The sequence below is a fragment of the Syngnathus floridae genome, chromosome 22 (genome assembly GCF_059516105.1).
Source record: "Syngnathus floridae isolate MCC-2025c chromosome 22, RoL_Sflo_1.0, whole genome shotgun sequence".
Lineage (NCBI taxonomy): Eukaryota > Metazoa > Chordata > Actinopteri > Syngnathiformes > Syngnathidae > Syngnathus > Syngnathus floridae.
This window is the reverse complement of record NC_142434.1, coordinates 767,370-782,858: the sequence shown is the minus strand read 5'-3', so window position 1 is coordinate 782,858 and position 15,489 is coordinate 767,370. Positions and strand designations below refer to the sequence as shown.

Sequence of the window (15,489 nt, the reverse complement as noted above, 5' to 3'; positions counted from 1 at the left end):
GATGTAAAAAAAAGAAAAAGAAAAGAAAAAAGTTGTAGGGGGGGGATTCATTGAACCATTCGTTTGAACGAATCTTTTGAGTGAACTGATTCCAAAGAGTCAGTTCACCTTAAAGAACTGGAATGCACATCACGAGCTGACAGGCAGGCACGCCTACTCGAAAGTTAGTGGCCAAGAAACCGGATATGGCTTTTCGTCATTCCTCCGTTCTGGCGGGGAAGCTTCCAAAATCAAATTGACAACAAAAGCGCAAAAAGGATTCTTCTAAGGCCGTCTGGGTGCATTGAAGACTTGAGTCGACACATGTAATCTCAAGTTTACAAAGCAATCGAGCTTGCTTTTGCTTTCGTTTCGTCAAATGGACCGACCGGCGAGGTTTGTCAACACTGAGTGCGCCAGTTGTGCAGCGCTTACTTTGCCTGCCACTCAAACGTCTTTGACTTTTTCTTGCTTGCAGGAAGACCAAGAACGTCAATTACTTCGAGTCGGTGGACGTTGACAACGACGGTGGGCCAAATAGTGACAGTATGACGTAACGTAGACGCGTGTTGTATGTATCCGACACATACTAACGGACTAGCCGGACGCTAGATTAACTGCACACAGATTAAGCGGGGGAAAAAAGTCAACACAAATCATGAAAATGATTGTAAAATGTGTTAAATCTTGTGAACATCAATATTCAATGCCGTACAATATTAAATATTGAATTGGTGGCATCCGTGATTTTAGTTCCCTCGTGTGGACAAAATGAGTAATGCAGTAGTTGTTTCTTAAATTTTGAGCCATGGCACAAATTTTACATCAGCACAACAAGAACAAAAAACAGTGCAATTAAACTTTACTCTTTAAATGTCAGACGAAGACTTTGTAAGCGTGAAACCCCCACCCGGCAAGAAGCTCAAACAACAGGAGCACCACAACACATCAAGCCAAAAGGCCACCCAGGATATCCACAAAAGCAGGTAAAGCAGGAGACAAAATGGACGCCAAGTACAAACCTTGTAGTTGCATGACTCTAAAAATGTCTTCCAGAAAAGCTCTAGACGAAAAGCCGCTGTCTCGGGATCTGGAGGCAGCAATTACACTGTCTTTGCTCGATAGCAGTAACACGGAAGGGAGGAAAGAAGCGCCTCCTGCTGGTCAAGGTGGGGTCCAATGTTGTGTGACTGAAAAAACAACTCCAAACAAATGTCATTGTGATCTACAGCTGATGAGAACACAGACCCCGCTTCCCTGCACCGATCCAACTGCAGTGTGGACACGTCACTTTTGGGTAAAAGCCTCAATTCACGTTTTTTTTTTTTTTAAACAAAGTCGCTCAATTCAGTTTTTCTTTAGGTTTGGATGAAATCTCCAAAGAGAAGCAAAGGAGATGCCCACAGGATGACAACGACTATGAGCCCAAACTTACGCCAGGTAGCCCCCCCCCCCCTCCCCTCCATTGTGCATTTATTTGTCTTAACGCAACTGCTGTTTCAGATTCGGCGAGTGAGGAGGACCTCAGTGAGGACGAGGAGTTCACTGTGAAGAGCAAGCGCCAGAAAAAGGAACAGCGTGACCAGCGCAAGCCTCACAAGCGTCCCGACGGCGAAAGACGGCCACCGAAGCTGAAAGCGCAACCCAGAACAGGTTCAACTAACTTTCAATTTACAACAGCAAAACCTGTGAATAATTGATACCACTAAAATTGCCTCGGCAGTAAACGACAAAAGGTGGTGACCACTCAAACATAGTTCCTTCACATTAAGATGGCAAACAAGGGTGGCACGAAAACGACTTGGATTGTCGTCTTACTTTAACATAGTTCCATGTCTTTTCAGCATGCGCAGCACCCTCAACGCCCACGCCGAGAAGCCCCCCGATGCTGAAACCTGCCGTGTCCAAACCGCCGGTCTCAGTCAGTCCGACGGGAGCCAGGATTCCTAAATGGAACCCGCCAGGTTATTACAATTGGTCCAAGCATATGGAAGAAAAAAGAAGTTCTGAATTTTCTGCCTCATCTTGCAGGTCAAATTGGAAAAAGTCCTCCTTCATCCCAGAGTCCCACTGCAAGGTCTCCCGGTCAGGGTCTTCGTCTGGGACTGTCCCGACGTGTCCGAGTCAAGCCGCTGCACCCCGGCAGCGCCGCCACCTGACCACAGAAGGAACAAGTTTAAGCTCCAAAACACATGTAAATATTCTTTTGGAATCAACAATTGTTTTCTCTTTTTTTTTTTTTTTTTTTATATATACATGTAATGAAAATAAAAGTCAAAGATAAGTTACTTGGTCAGTGTATTTTTACCAAACATAAAAAAAAAAAAAAAAATTTAAGGATGAAACCTTCCATTGATCAACTATTAAAATTGCATTTGAAGTTGTGGCAGCTGGGCCTGGATGGATGGATGGATGGCGCCTTCTGGTGGTCACTCATGATATCATTCTCAATTGTTGAGGTCCAATCAGCCAGTCAACGTGGTGTCCTTTTTATTTGTTTTATGTCTCGCTGGTGGTTACACGATGGGTAAAAAAGTGGCAGAGTTCATCACTCGGGCGTGACTAAGTTCAGGCAAAAGTGTGGTGCTGACAATCAAGTCCATCAAGTGGTCAAAAAGGTTCCATTGGGCTCTCAGGAGTGAGCTGAAACAAAAGCGTCCCATTTCCTCTGCCACGCGGCCTGGCCGGCGTCCTTGAGCTCCGCCGGCAGCGAACTGTACCTACGACAGCCGCAAGGAAACCGTTGTTAGCGTGACGGCGCCGACCTCCAAAGAAATGACCACCTGCGATCTGACGTGCGGCGTCACCTGATAGAATTGAGCGCCAGTTCCTTCAATGTGCCCACGTTGGCCTTCAGACCGCCGATGCCCACAAAGGCCTGGTAGAAGTCGTAGGACAAGCCCGATGTGCCGAACATGGACGGGTCGTCCGAGCTGATCACCATGGGGTGGCCCTCCGACATCAGCACCGCCGCCGGGTGGTTGCGCATGTCCGAGACCAGCTTCAGGACCTGCTGGACATGTTTGCAAAGCTGGTTAGAACACAAATACAGGGACAACTTGAAAAAAAAAAAAACACAAAGGCCGGTCGGCGTACTGGACCTGATTGGAAATGGGGCACACCTCCACCGCCACATTGCTCACCCTGGAGATCTCCTTGGCGAGAGGGTGCTGCGCCAGAGAGTAGCCGTGCCCGATCCGGCTGGTGTTGAACAGCAGGGCGTCCAGAATGTTCTGATCGGCCTCCGTGCCCTCCTTGTCTGCCGAACAACACGCACGTAAATCGGATCAAGTCATTGAACTTTGTAGTGAATGGGGGGGGGGGAATAAAAAAACCTACCGGTTTCTCCCGCGTGAAAGAAGAAAGGCAGCGTGACGCCCAGCCGGTCCGGCAGCGTAAGAGCGTCCCTGAAGTACCAAAGTGGCTTCCCGCTGTCCTCCCGGCCAACCTGCCGCACAAGACCAGAGCTACCCTCCCTCCGTGTTACATGGCTACGGCAGAAAAGCTCAATCGCTACCAGGTCAAATCCTGCCACCACGTCAGGGAAGTCCCTGCGCAGCGCTACGGCCTCCTCCACGGCCGCCTTCACCTCGGAGAAGCTCGATGACCTGCAGGCGGTCGGCGGTTTGAGCGGCGGGCGACGGAGAGCAACGAACGCGTCGGAGCGCGCGCCCACCTGTGCACGGCTACGATGAGGCGAGCGCCCAGAAAATCGGGATGATCGGCCACAAACTTCCTGGTGATGTTTCGAAACGTCCTCAGCGTCCACGTCTTGTCGTGGACGGTCCCGTCCAGCTCGTACGTCTGGAAGGAGAGGCGACAAAACATCATGTGCCCTTCCTGCTCGTCCTATTTCCCACGAATGCTGAGACAGACCCTGGAGAGGCCGCTGCGCAGTTCCAGATACATGATGTTGTCTCGGTGCAGCTCGAGCAAGCCCTGCAGGAGGTAATCTCTCAGGACGGGGGCGTGGCCAACCAGCCCGGCGCTGGCAATGAAGGCGCTCTCAAACTTGTTCCACACGGCGTCCTCGTCCGGGTACTCGCCGTCCGGGTCGTCGGTGACCAATGTGAGCTGGCTCATCAAGCTTGAAAGCCATCCAATATGAGCAAGTCGTCAAGTTGAGGCACGAGCGTGCCGGGCGCTACCTGCGGTCGAAGGCGTCGGCGTCGGCCACCTTGGCTCGGAGCGTGCTGAGAAGCTGCCAGTAGAAGCAGTCCCAGCGCGGGTACGGCCGGCGCAGAGAGAAGACGAAGCGGACCGAGTTGTCCCACGTGAAGCAGGCGTAGCAGTGCGGCCGGTACGTGGCGTTCTTCACCAGCCACTCGGCGCTCACCAGGGACGAGCTGTGGATGTGCAGGGCGCCGCCTGCGGGCGGGCGTCTCGCGTTAGCTCTCGGTGCCGAGCCACATCGTGGCTCGGCGCCGCCGGGTCACCTTTGGGCATGTTCTGCAGCAGCTTGAAGACGGGACTGTCACGAATGAGGCTCCTGGCCTTGAAGAAGTGGACGGCGGGCGGGAAGGGCTCAGCCGCCATCTCGCGCTCCTTCAGCCGCCGAAGCTCGTCATCCAAGCGCCGCTCGGCCGGCGTGAGCGCCACACCGCCGCCCGTCCGTCTGGACGCCTCCTGGCGCATCAGCAGGTCCCGCCGGCTCGGGTCGAGCATTCCCGACGCCACCGCCAAGCACAGGAGGGACACTGCTGCGCCGAGGAGGGAGGCGGCCATGCCCTCGGAAGCCACTGGGAGGCGCTGTTCACTATTAGACAAGTGTCAGAAGACGATACAATTTACGAGACTGACGTTTGAGTTGTAGACAGTTACCATGACAACCGCATTGTCACAAAAGCAGATTAAATTTCTTATCCAAATCAGATGTTTTTTTCCATAAAGGATCATCTTAGTTGTTTGTGCACAAAACAAAAATTGAACAAAATATACGTTTTTTTTTTCTTTTAGCTCAAAATGTTTAATCCCCAAAATGAAAAGATTCTTTGCACATGAATGCACTTTAACTTTGTTTTGGAAGGGAGATTTTGATGACATTCTTTGTCAATGACATCACAGTACACGCAAGGACGAGACAGACAACCACCATGAAAATGCAACGTTAAAAAAGTCAAAGTACTTACAAGAAGCGATGCGTCCGCTCTGCCGTCTTCTCGCACGACTGCGCTTGTCCCGTCCGTCTGTCCCTGCCTAACAAGTCAGCAAACTCTGGGCGCAACGGCAGTTGAGGCATATTTGTCTGACAAATAGCATGTGATTAACTAACGAGCCCGGCATGAATGACGAGTGTGTGCGCGCCAGTGTGTGTGTGTGTGTGTGTGCGTGCGCGCTGCGAGGACACGCATGACGTGGTTGTAGTATTACCATTCATAGAGTTTATTATCTTATTGTACATTTACAGCACGTGACATGTTCACACACAGAATTTAGACGAAACAGCTCGTGGCCAGACGGTGGGAGAATAAATTAAAGTCCTTCAGCATTCGAACTTACGTCATGACGGTCACCCCGCCCGCCGTCCCTGCTCTGTAACGGCGCTGGGTGGCCTTCCTTCATGCACAGAGGAATGCAGCAACAGCAACACACATACACACACGCACGCACGCAATCACACACACTACTAATGATAACGGCGACAAAGCAACCCTTTGCGCAGGAATGTGACCCAAAACAATAGAAAAGGAAAGGAATAGAGAAACAAGGGGGCGGGGCTTCTCAATCCATGAACTTGCGGTTGGGGTTGGCGCCGAAAAGGGCCACTCGGATGTCGGGCATCATCTGCGGACAAGGCGACAAACACGGACAAAAGACGGATTGTTTGCCAGCTCTGATGGAAAATGATCAATATCACAAGATCATGAGACAAATCGGGGGGAGAAAACAAATAATTGTGTGTGCATGGAGGGGAGACAGTCTGACAAAAAACAATTCAATTAATTCCAAAATTGAATTCACTTGATGTTGTTGAAAAATGAGTGCAGCTTGTTGTTTGCTTGTCAGCGTGCGGCGACGCGTTACCTGCTGAGCCAAGAGGTCCAGTCTGCTCTCCAGCGTGTTGGACACTTTGATTTTGCCGTCTCCGTTGTATAGCTCGATGCCTCCGGAGCTGTCGAATCGCTTCGTTTGTTATTTGCTTCTTGTGAGGAAAGCCCCAAAAAGCGGCGCAGCGGCACTCACATGTCGGGAGCGAGGAAGTTGTCCTGGTCGATGCGGACCTCCAGGTTGTTCTTCACGGACGCCTTGTAGATGGGTATGTTCCTTTGGATGGAGGCCTGCGAGCCGACGAGAGGTGAAGCGACGTGATGATGTCATTTCCGGAGAGGAACCGGAAGAGCAAAGACTCACCTGCACCATCTGGACGTCTTGCTTACGACATCGGATGGTCACTTTGGACTCAAGCAGCTGATACAAACCCTGAGGAAACAAAGTGGACGGTGTATAGTTTGGATGTGTGCCTTTAAGGGCCGCAACATGGCATCGGGAGCCGGGCCCGGAATCGCTCCTTGTGAACGTCAAGCGCCGGCTAACCTGCAGGATCAAGCCGTCGACCAGCGCGGCGTACCTGGCCGGGTCTCGCGCCACGTTGGCCAGCCGCTGACGGGCCTCGTTCAGCATTTCCTGAAAGTTAGGGACGGTTAAAACACAATTCCGCGTCACTGACGAGCACGCGGCTTACCGCGATCATGTCGTCCCGGGCCTTGAGGACCTTGAGGCGGGCCTGGTTCATCAGGTTGGACATTTGGCTGTTAAGGAGACAAATGACACACACGTTGGCTCGGTTTAGCGTGCTAAGTGGCCGTTGTTGTCACACAGTAGGCCATTGTGCCGTGCGCAACAACTAAACGCGATCACGGGGAAAGGCGGATTCGCACTGTGCCAGCACCGCTCACATTTTCTTCTGCTGCTCGATCTGCTTCTCCTTCTTCTCGTAGTATTCCATGATCTTAAGACGCTGCGTTTGCACCAGGCGGCCCTTCTCGATGTTGAACTCCTCCTCGGCCTGCAGGGTGAAATGGACGCAAGGGGCTACGTTTATTTTACCAGCAAGTTTCGAAAAAGTCATCCATCCATCCATACCTTGGCGTCAATCTCCTCCGCCTTCTCATTGGCCTCCTGCTCAATGAAGGCCATCATGTGCTTGATCTGCAGATATGAAGGGGAAAACCAAGGCCATTTTTTCATTTATTTTAATAGTGTTTGTTTTGACGACCGAGATATTTCGTGACATGGAGCTGTGAAGCGGCTGCTTTTCTCACAACCGTGAAGAATGTTTGCGTCCATTTCAGTCACTGATCGTGAACAGTCGTCAGAGTGTCAGCTTTAACATTCGACATTAACTTTTACATTTCCTCTTGTACTGTTTATACACAGCAGTTCCTCATCTGGCCTGTCATGTGATTGTCATGTGATCACCGGTGAAGATGACTTAGTCTACGTTTAATAACAATACAACCCGCCCACACACACAAACACACAAAACAGGAAAAAGCGGTCATGTTTTTATTCATTTTATCATTAACCTCCAGGAGCTACCTCAATGTCATTGAGCAGGATGCTAGCGGTTTCTGGCAAACAAAACACCAGCGTAAACCAACCCAAAAGAATTACAACGGTGTTCTTCGCAAAAAAATGTATTTGAGAAATATATCATTTTCAAAATAAAAAAAAGTCGAGGTTACCTGCTTCTGAACGTCGGCATCGCTGAGCGCCATGGTCGCTACTGCTGCTGCTTGCTAGCTCGGGCCTGTCGTTCAACGAACACACAAATGTCAATCAAACCTCATTAAAATGCAGCACTGTAACACACAAGTCTGGCGGTATAATCGAACAACATTTTAATTCACCCGAAAATGTGCAGTGGACGACAATTGAGCTAATCCAAGCGGTCGTGACTCGGAAGGGACGTCTTCAATACAAATTGACGGTCAGCTGATTAGCAAAGTCACGTGACGACTTCCTGTTTTATGGCCAATCAGGCACAAGGGGGGCGGGAACGGGAGAGTGACGTTTCTATCGCGTCGATAAATTAATCAAAACTTTGATTTGAAATGAAAAGAAATAAACTGGTCATTTGTGTTGCCTTAACGAGACGCTAAGTAAAATACAAATAACATATTGCATCCAAGGATATTATCAAACACCAAATCTAGACTACACATTTGAAAGAATCTTTTATCACACTTCTGAAGGGATCTTGAACTTAAATGTGTACAAGAAGAAACTCTGGATTTCTATCATGTGAAGCATTAACTCACAATTGTTATTGTTTACACCCAGGTTAAAGTCTGATGAATGATTCAAGTTCCCCCCCCCCTCCTGCAGAGTCACCCATAGCAGATGCATGGCCAAGTGTTATGTCATGGATTTGGAAGCGGCCAAGCGGGCGGGCAGGCGGGTGAGAGAGAGAGGGCGAGGGAGCTTGAACATTGTGTTATTTGTGCATCAGATACCTAGCGTGCATGTCTGCCTGGCTGGCTGGCTGGCTGGCTGCCGCTCGCCTGGTGTGACTTTGTTTCTTAATTGACACTGCACTCTGCTCTTCAAACACGTCTGCCAGATCACCGACGACCTACAGGTATGCTCGGTGTTTTCTTTGTATGAGTGGAAAAGTTTCAACGAGTCATTTCAGCATATTGTCTTTTGTGTGCTGTGTGTGGACACACAAGTGGCACAAAAGGTCACTATGGGTCATGTCGGTGCAGTGAAGGGCAGACGGTAACCTTGCACTTGAATGAGCGCGAGCCTCTTTATTAGCGGAACGTGAACCGAACCGAGTATGTACTTTTGAATCGTGACTCTTTATGGCCGGGATGGGACCGATGGCAATCCAATTAAAGTAAAGTTAAGGAGGATCACAAAGTGTGCGTGTGGGGGGATTATTACTGAAGCTTACTTATCGAGTCAGTTGTGAAACTCTTCTTTGTGTGTCTGTATCTAGTATACTGCCCCCTGGTGATGAAGGCGCACACAGCAGAAGCAAAAAAAAAAAAGATGTGCCTATTTAATTCTTTACATTCGATGCAATTGCCATTGTTGTATGTTTTTATGGATTATTCTCATTCCAAAACACATTTTGTCAAACTATATAAGCAATCTGCAGTTGAGTCAACAGAGCGCATAAGCGAGAAACTCGATAGCTAATGACCTAAACTAAGTGATGATTATTAATCCCCTTTCAAGCGTGATGTTTATTTTGCTGCGATGCTTAGCAAACACAAGGCGACACAGTCGCGTCTATTCTGGGCTCGGGTCGGCCGGCCGGCGAATACTTTCCACGGTCGGCGTCGTGACACGCCGGGTGAAGTGGAGTCACCTTGGTGTCATGTTGGAGGCACGCGCATGATGGAAACTTTTAAAAAGGAGCAATGTCTTAAAATAAGCTCTGCAGCGAGCGGATATTTCCCCAGGATTTAAAATACATGTTTGCGTGTGAGGTACGTGATATTATTTTAGCTGTCATTATTTTTGGAATATTTTCCTGAAAACTGCCTTTTTTTTATCAAATTAAATAAATTTATTTATATGCTACTTTTTTACCTTTTGAGTTTTAGCTTTCAGTGCTGACCTGATAGCGTTGTGTCCCCGCAGTGGCCATCCTGGAGGGGAATGCCCCAGTCGAGTCCGGCGAAGGGTCCGCCGCCACCGCCATCCCGAGCCCCGAACCCTGGCAGAGCGAGAGCCTGCTGGCTGAGTCGTGGTCCACCATGGGCGACGCGGACCGCGAGGACGCCAAGAGCCTGGACAGCAGCGACGGCGGAGCTGCAGCGGAGAACAACTCCGACATGGTACACCTGGAGGAGGAGGAGGAAGATGAGGAGCTTCAGACCAGCGTGTTGGACCTCCAGCTGTCGTCGGAAGAGTTCAAGCAAATACGACCGCCCACGTCTTTGCCCGTCTTCCGTCTGGAGCCGCCCTCCGCCACCTCCACGCCGCCGCCCTCCGCCGCCGCCGAAGAGCCCCCGTACGCCCCACCGGGCCTGCTCCCCCCCTCATCCGTCCTCCTGCCAGCGGTCACCCGAGATGTTCCCTCGGAGGAGGACTCCAAAGCGGCGAGTCCCGCCGATCTGCCGGCGCTGCTGTGCGGGGGCGCCGCTTTAGTGGCCGCGTTGGGCGTGATGGCGTACTGTGCCGTGGCCTACTGCAAGAAGTAGAAGAAAAGAAGGATTGAAATAATGTCTGTCTTCGGAATCATTCGCTCATTCCCTACTCTCTAATCGCTTTCGAGGGAGTGTTATATTGTGGACCTGACACCCATGTCACTCACCAGGCCAAGGCCAAGGCCAGGCTTTGCTACCTCAGCTCATGGCAGAGCTCATGGCCTTGACAGTACTGAACAACAAGAGAAATGGTTGTTTTTGTGCCTTTGGTGTCTCTCCATCATGAAACTTAATCCGAAACCCTTTCCAAAAATGTTTTGTTCTTTTTATCAAGGGGGTGGACACCTATAAATGACATTTCTATTCTTTTCAATGGGCAAAGATGAATTGTGTTGACACGAGTTGAAAGCTTGCTCAAAGGACAAAATAAATCGAAATAAATGATATCTCCAGTCATCATTCTATTGTCTCCTTTCCAAAGTCAAATGTGACATTAGCAGCTCTTTCCTGCCATCTGCTGGCCACATGCATCCACCCAAGTGACCTGCTCTTCAACTTTTCCATAAGAAAGAAAAGATAATGCTGCTTTTTTTTTTTTGCGGGTGCGTGTGTGTGGTTTTCCGAGATTGACTTTGCCGCACTTCTTCATTTCCACACCGGGTGACTGTAAAAAATATGAAAGAAGAACAATGGTGTGGACTGTGCCATCGTGCAAGCGGCTATTCAATGAAGAAGAGGAAGGAATGCGCTCGCTTCTTTGTTTGGATTGATAAGAGGGAGACAAAAAACACACACACACACACACACACACCAGAAAATAGACCGCACCTGCAAATCCACCTACCACAGTTTCATTAAATGGATACCATTGGTGGCAATTAAAAAAAGAAAATGGTGCGTTTCTCTGTGAACTCTCTCGTGTCATCATGCCCTGATGAAATGAGCGACAACTTTCCCAAAAAGATAACAACACGACGCCAAAACACCTGCACGCAGCCGTCACGCTTCAGCCGGCGCCTGACACATTGCGGTGGCATATTTATGGAGGCGGAGCCCTCAACCCCCCCACCAGGAAAGCGGTGAACAAGTATTGGGAGCAAAGCTTTGTGGTTCTTTGTGTAATCAGCCGTGACAGGAAACACACACACACACACACACATTTGCGAGTGAATGAGGCGAGGTGTGTGAGCACAATAAGACAACTTTGTAATGAGTAAACACAATGACATATCATATGGCGACTAGACTGCGGCCTCCACCTCCTTTTTTTTTTTTACACGGTTGAGGTCCGGGTGCCCACTTAACAGGCCCGAAAGGGGAACTTGAGCGCCAAGTCGGTTGATATTTAAAACGCGGCGCCAGAGTTAAATGAACTTCTCAAAAAAGGGGAAAAAAAGACGTGTTTATTTGAAGAGTTGTGTTTGACACATTGGGTTGTGTTAACCATTAACATCGATGAGCACAAGAATTAGCGCAATAGAACAAATAAGAATGTTCATCCGGTATCTTAAACTTTTGTCTCATATTCTTCTTTTGAGCCGAAACCCAAATACAGCAAAAATTAATTCACCTTGCTGTGCCAATAGACACAGTGCATATATTCATGTTTAAAATAAAAAACTAACGGTGGCTTTCCCCTCCACCTGTCATGTTGTGGTTTTTATTCGATGGCGATCAGCCGTGGTTGAGGTTGTCATGCAAATTTACGCGCGGCAGTTGCACAAAAGATAAAATACTTCCGATCAATCGGGGGGCTCAGATTCCCAGCACAAAAATGATTTTTTGTTTTTTTTCTCTCTCTTAATCTGGCGTATCTACTGTAGCTCTGCCTCCCGACAACACACACAGAAAAAAAAAAAAAAAAAAAAGAGAAGTGTTTCACGGCTGCGTGTGACGTTAACGCATTTAAATCGAGCGTCCTCCGACTATTTATGCCAGCCGACAGGTAGCGGAAAATGTTTGATACCTGTCTGAGGTCGGCGTCCACCGATGAGGGCTGGAATCTCCTCGCCCCGGGGCCACGCTCACTCCTACAAGATGGTGAGAGCGCACAACAACGCACTTGCAATGCATCAATCGGGTCGTCCATCAAAACTTTGCCGTCGCAGCACTGCTTGGACAACATGGAGCAACACTTCCAGGATGCTATCGACGTTATCCAGCGGCATTCCTCTCATCGCCACTACGACTCAGGTATCCCGGCATTTCATATTTCTTTGGCTGATATTTTGGGAGGCTTTTGAGTGATTGATGCCTTCTCAGAGTACGCGTACTACGACACTCAGCAGTGTCAGATGTCTTACTGCCTGGTCGGCCCTCACCCCGACGTGCCGGCAACCCCCGGTGGCGACTGGCACGACTCCGGGGCGGTGAGTCATAAATAGCGCCTTGTAAAATATATGAAAAAATACCAATAAATATACATATCGGTTCATTGGGAACATGACTCCGATTATTGGTTTGGCAGCAGACTTGGTCGCAGGTGTCGCCCGAAGTGCCACCACCGATGCAAAGCGAACCCGCCGACTTGTACTCGTCCCAACGGTCGGCGCAGAGGAACGGCCGAGGTGACGTACACGGCGAGGCGCCGGCAAAGAAACGATTTCGTCGCTAGCTTGCATTTTTTGTCTCGCAGGTCGCAAGAAGCTGCGCCTGTACGAGTACCTCCACGAGGCCCTCCACGACCCCGACATGGGCGACTCCATCCAGTGGAGCGACGGCGCGAGCGGCACCTTCCACTTTGTGTCTAAGAACAAGGAGCGTTTGGCTGAGTGCTGGGGCCAGCGTAAGGGCAACCGCAAGACCATGACCTACCAGAAGATGGCCAGGGCGCTGCGCAACTACAGGCACACGGGCGAGATCGTTAAGGTGCGGCGCAAGCTCACCTACCAGTTCAACCCCGAGGTCTTGCGCAGGTTGGGCTCAGGACGGGCGCCCGGCGGGACTTTGCCTAGCCCGGTGAGCGCACAGAGCTACTGCGGCCCGTCGGCGCCCGACTGGCAGAGTTGGTACGCCGCGCAGAGCCTGGCGCAGGAGTTGGAGCATGTGGGCGCTTTCGATGCGCTTTGTTGAAATACTTCAGACTCGACCTGCAAATTTAAGCGGACACCATGACCAAGTTTGTCAAATTGATGTTCCCCTCATCAAAATCAGCCCATAAAACTCTATGATGTTGTTTTCACCTTTGTTTAAAAAAGAAAAAAAAAAGGTTGAGGCTCAGATGGCTAATTTAATCAAACGTGTTTTCATTTTGTCTTAACATAAGAACGCATGACAATATCAGAAAAAAAATCACGTGTTTTCATTTTGTATTTGAGCGTTTGACTGTTTGTCCTTTTCAATAAACGTGCCATCGACGACTGGTGCTCTTCTTTTCACTTCACACTGATTCAAATTTGTCAGAATGGGAGCTGTTGAGGCCATAAATGAATGTCGTTCACACACCTGCTGTGTTCCTGACAGACTTGATGAACCGGTTTGTTCAGATAAAATGTTCAGGACCTCAGTTTCCTTCTGATTGGCGTTAATTTCAAAAAAAGATTTTCGGGGGTGGCCTATTCATGGTCGACCAAATTTCATGTTGATAAGCAAAAGGGGCTTCGGGGGCTGACATTTTTAAAGACGGCCGTTGTGACTTTGTCGACACATCCTGTGAGGAAAAATATGGCCGCAAGTGTTTTTTTCCTGAGAGAGTGGCGGCGGGCTCCAGACGCGGCCTTATCGGGGCCCAGAGGGGAGGATGTGGTCAGCCTTTCTTGACGGGCTGCCGCTTCTGCTGCGGCATGGAGCTCATTGTTGGCGGCGGGCTCCTCGCTCCCTTTGGGGGAGGTATAAGAACGGCGCCCCCGACGTACTTTCGACGCCTTATTCGGATCAACTAGACCGGCGGGGATGGTAATGAGCGATAGGGCACATTACCCTCGCAAAATATCGAATCGTTGACTCTTAAATGTCCTGCAGGATTCTTACCAGGAGGCTCAGTCTGACTTGGAGGTCATTTTAGAGTTTCTGGAGGAGTACCACAGACAAAACACGGACAATGGTAAGAAAGCAGCGTGGTTGCCATTGGCGACCTCATATTTGATGTAATGTTGACTTTGACAGCGACCGTGCAGCAGGACGCCAGCGCGGTAGACGACCAAACTGGGGAGCAATGCTGGAGGCCTTCCGAGCCACCTGTAAGCATTTACGCGATTTGAAAAAGTCTTTTTAACATATTTGTCATTTAGAAAAAACAAAATGTTAAAAATTCCTATTAACTAAACAAAATGACTTCATAAAAAATATACATTGAAACGTCACATGGTGTTAATTCCCCAGCTAATTGAATGTGCTGTGATGTGACTTTTCAAAGGCGCCGTTTTTAAGGGTGATTCAAGCTCAAATCCAAAAAATGTAACCAATAACTCGATGAATCGCCGAGCGCCACGATATGTCAAAAGCTGGCTTTGTCATGTTGTCTGCCTGCGCTAGAGCATCCCAGGTGGCCCCGAGGCGGTGCCGTGCGAGACGCCGGCTGCCTCCGTGACCACCAGACAATTAAGCAAACAGCAGGCCTCGGCGGCGGCCGGCGGTGAGTTCTCCTTTTTTCCCTCGCTCACCTCATTCCGGTTATTGCCACGGGGCGCTTGCCGCCTCAGAGCAAAGAGATGGTAAACAATACAAGCGCTTTTTTTCTTTCGACCATTTATTAGATAACCGCAGTGTTTGCTATGCCGCGAGTTATTTTCTGGGAATTGTTGCTTTTGAGGAAATGATTAACAGTAAATGGTGCGGCACAGATGTGGGTGTTACACTGTCAGGGATCTATTGTGAGTGGAACTTGATGCCTGCCTAATTTAGTGTGCCACACGCCGGCCAGCACATTTGCATACTGGCAAACCTCAGCTGCAACTGCTTCAGGTCTGGCTTGTATTTAGAACTTGGGTGGGTGAGATTTGAAAAAGATCTAAAAATAAACCAAATAGAAGCCACTGACCGCTTCTCGCAGGTAGGAAGGTCCGTCTTTATCACTTCCTCTTCGAGATGCTGGAGGACCCCGCCATGGCCCACTGCGTGTCCTGGGTGCCGTCGTCCTCGGGGGGCGTCTTCCGCTTCTCCGCCCACAACAAAGACCAGCTGGCGGCGCTGTGGGGCCAGAGGAAAGGCAATAAGCGGCCCATGACCTACCAGAAGATGTCTCGGGCTCTGAGGAACTACGCCCGCTCTGGCGAGATCGTCAAGGTGAAGAAGAAGCTCACGTACCGGTTTGGCGAGCACACGCTGATGTTGCTGCACAAGCATCGCCGGGGGGGAAGTGTCACGCAAAGCGGGCCGTGAACACATCTTCCCAGTTGAACATTACATATCAAGTGGGGTTTTTATGTCATCTCTAATAAAAAGAACAATTTGTCGCTTCAACCAAAAG

The 15,489-nt window shown here is 49.7% G+C and overlaps 6 protein-coding genes across 11 annotated transcripts; 4 read left to right on the top strand and 2 right to left on the bottom strand.

Annotated features, from left to right (window-relative positions):
- The first annotated feature begins 163 nt into the window (after positions 1-163).
- Positions 164-2,263, top strand: rad51ap1 (RAD51 associated protein 1). Of its 2 annotated transcripts, XM_088367480.1 has the most exons (9): positions 166-375; positions 458-507; positions 860-965; positions 1,036-1,148; positions 1,211-1,276; positions 1,342-1,419; positions 1,483-1,632; positions 1,824-1,943; positions 2,011-2,263. In XM_088367480.1, exons 1-9 carry the CDS (start codon positions 359-361, stop codon positions 2,136-2,138), a joined length of 828 nt encoding a protein of 275 aa, XP_088223606.1. In that variant the 5' UTR covers positions 166-358; the 3' UTR covers positions 2,139-2,263. The 2 variants fall into 2 exon arrangements, with proteins under 2 accessions (XP_088223605.1, XP_088223606.1); XM_088367479.1 differs by having other exon boundaries at positions 164-375; positions 1,342-1,632.
- ada2b (adenosine deaminase 2b) lies at positions 2,261-5,257 on the bottom strand. Of its 4 annotated transcripts, XM_088367466.1 has the most exons (10): positions 5,109-5,257; positions 4,416-4,735; positions 4,128-4,347; positions 3,856-4,066; positions 3,656-3,783; positions 3,497-3,587; positions 3,319-3,427; positions 3,081-3,238; positions 2,787-2,989; positions 2,261-2,699 (listed from the first exon to the last, which is right to left on the bottom strand). In XM_088367466.1, exons 1-10 carry the CDS (start codon positions 5,216-5,218, stop codon positions 2,612-2,614), a joined length of 1,638 nt encoding a protein of 545 aa, XP_088223592.1. In that variant the 5' UTR covers positions 5,219-5,257; the 3' UTR covers positions 2,261-2,611. The 4 variants fall into 4 exon arrangements, with proteins under 4 accessions (XP_088223592.1, XP_088223589.1, XP_088223590.1 ...); XM_088367463.1 differs by having other exon boundaries at positions 3,319-3,587; XM_088367464.1 differs by having other exon boundaries at positions 2,787-2,992; positions 3,123-3,238; positions 3,319-3,587.
- An 80-nt stretch (positions 5,258-5,337) lies between these two features.
- On the bottom strand, positions 5,338-7,937 carry atp6v1e1b (ATPase H+ transporting V1 subunit E1b). Its single transcript, XM_088367484.1, has 10 exons — positions 7,830-7,937; positions 7,665-7,729; positions 7,063-7,128; positions 6,876-6,985; positions 6,662-6,728; positions 6,514-6,603; positions 6,331-6,399; positions 6,163-6,257; positions 6,004-6,091; positions 5,338-5,763 (listed from the first exon to the last, which is right to left on the bottom strand). Exons 2-10 carry the CDS (start codon positions 7,695-7,697, stop codon positions 5,701-5,703), a joined length of 681 nt encoding a protein of 226 aa, XP_088223610.1. The 5' UTR covers positions 7,698-7,729; positions 7,830-7,937; the 3' UTR covers positions 5,338-5,700.
- A 436-nt stretch (positions 7,938-8,373) lies between these two features.
- Positions 8,374-10,541, top strand: LOC148379028 (uncharacterized). Its single transcript, XM_088367491.1, has 2 exons — positions 8,374-8,560; positions 9,574-10,541. The coding sequence occupies exon 2, from the start codon at positions 9,690-9,692 to the stop codon at positions 10,134-10,136; it is 447 nt and encodes a 148-aa protein (XP_088223617.1). The 5' UTR covers positions 8,374-8,560; positions 9,574-9,689; the 3' UTR covers positions 10,137-10,541.
- A 1,463-nt stretch (positions 10,542-12,004) lies between these two features.
- Positions 12,005-13,434, top strand: spic (Spi-C transcription factor (Spi-1/PU.1 related)). Of its 2 annotated transcripts, none has more exons than XM_088367482.1 (5): positions 12,005-12,122; positions 12,191-12,275; positions 12,345-12,451; positions 12,553-12,649; positions 12,718-13,434. In XM_088367482.1, the coding sequence occupies exons 1-5, from the start codon at positions 12,072-12,074 to the stop codon at positions 13,152-13,154; spliced, it is 777 nt and encodes a 258-aa protein (XP_088223608.1). In that variant the 5' UTR covers positions 12,005-12,071; the 3' UTR covers positions 13,155-13,434. The 2 variants fall into 2 exon arrangements, with proteins under 2 accessions (XP_088223608.1, XP_088223607.1); XM_088367481.1 differs by having other exon boundaries at positions 12,550-12,649.
- Positions 13,435-13,574: 140 nt separating this feature from the next.
- spi2 (Spi-2 proto-oncogene) lies at positions 13,575-15,482 on the top strand. Its single transcript, XM_088367483.1, is given in 6 exon segments — positions 13,575-13,924; positions 13,926-13,976; positions 14,043-14,124; positions 14,187-14,260; positions 14,556-14,655; positions 15,073-15,482. Coding segments are annotated over 6 exon segments (696 nt in total). The 5' UTR covers positions 13,575-13,864; the 3' UTR covers positions 15,402-15,482.
- The last annotated feature ends 7 nt before the right edge of the window (positions 15,483-15,489 follow it).

Bases quoted from the DNA above. Each gene is read 5' to 3' on its own strand.
- rad51ap1 (XM_088367479.1), top strand. The intron at 1,149-1,210 runs GTGGGGTCCAAT...TGTGATCTACAG, and splicing joins AGCGCCTCCTGCTGGTCAAG to CTGATGAGAACACAGACCCC. The intron at 1,944-2,010 runs GTTATTACAATT...CTCATCTTGCAG, and splicing joins TCCTAAATGGAACCCGCCAG to GTCAAATTGGAAAAAGTCCT.
- ada2b (XM_088367463.1), bottom strand. From the start codon at position 5,218: ATGCCTCAACTGCCGTTGCGCCCAGAGTTTGCTGACTTGTTAGGCAGG. The intron at 4,736-5,108 runs GTAAGTACTTTG...CTTGTCTAATAG, and splicing joins GAGCGGACGCATCGCTTCTT to TGAACAGCGCCTCCCAGTGG. The intron at 3,239-3,318 runs GTAGGTTTTTTT...GTTGTTCGGCAG, and splicing joins CTTTCACGCGGGAGAAACCG to ACAAGGAGGGCACGGAGGCC.
- atp6v1e1b (XM_088367484.1), bottom strand. From the start codon at position 7,697: ATGGCGCTCAGCGATGCCGACGTTCAGAAGCAG. The intron at 6,604-6,661 runs GTAAGCCGCGTG...CCTAACTTTCAG, and splicing joins CCCGGGACGACATGATCGCG to GAAATGCTGAACGAGGCCCG. The intron at 6,092-6,162 runs GTGAGTGCCGCT...GCGATTCGACAG, and splicing joins AACTTCCTCGCTCCCGACAT to CTCCGGAGGCATCGAGCTAT.
- LOC148379028 (XM_088367491.1), top strand. From the start codon at position 9,690: ATGGGCGACGCGGACCGCGAGGACGCCAAGAGCCTGGACAGCAGCGAC.
- spic (XM_088367481.1), top strand. From the start codon at position 12,072: ATGAGGGCTGGAATCTCCTCGCCCCGGGGCCACGCTCACTCCTACAAG. The intron at 12,123-12,190 runs GTGAGAGCGCAC...TTGCCGTCGCAG, and splicing joins ACGCTCACTCCTACAAGATG to CACTGCTTGGACAACATGGA. The intron at 12,452-12,549 runs GTGAGTCATAAA...TTGGTTTGGCAG, and splicing joins ACTGGCACGACTCCGGGGCG to CAGACTTGGTCGCAGGTGTC.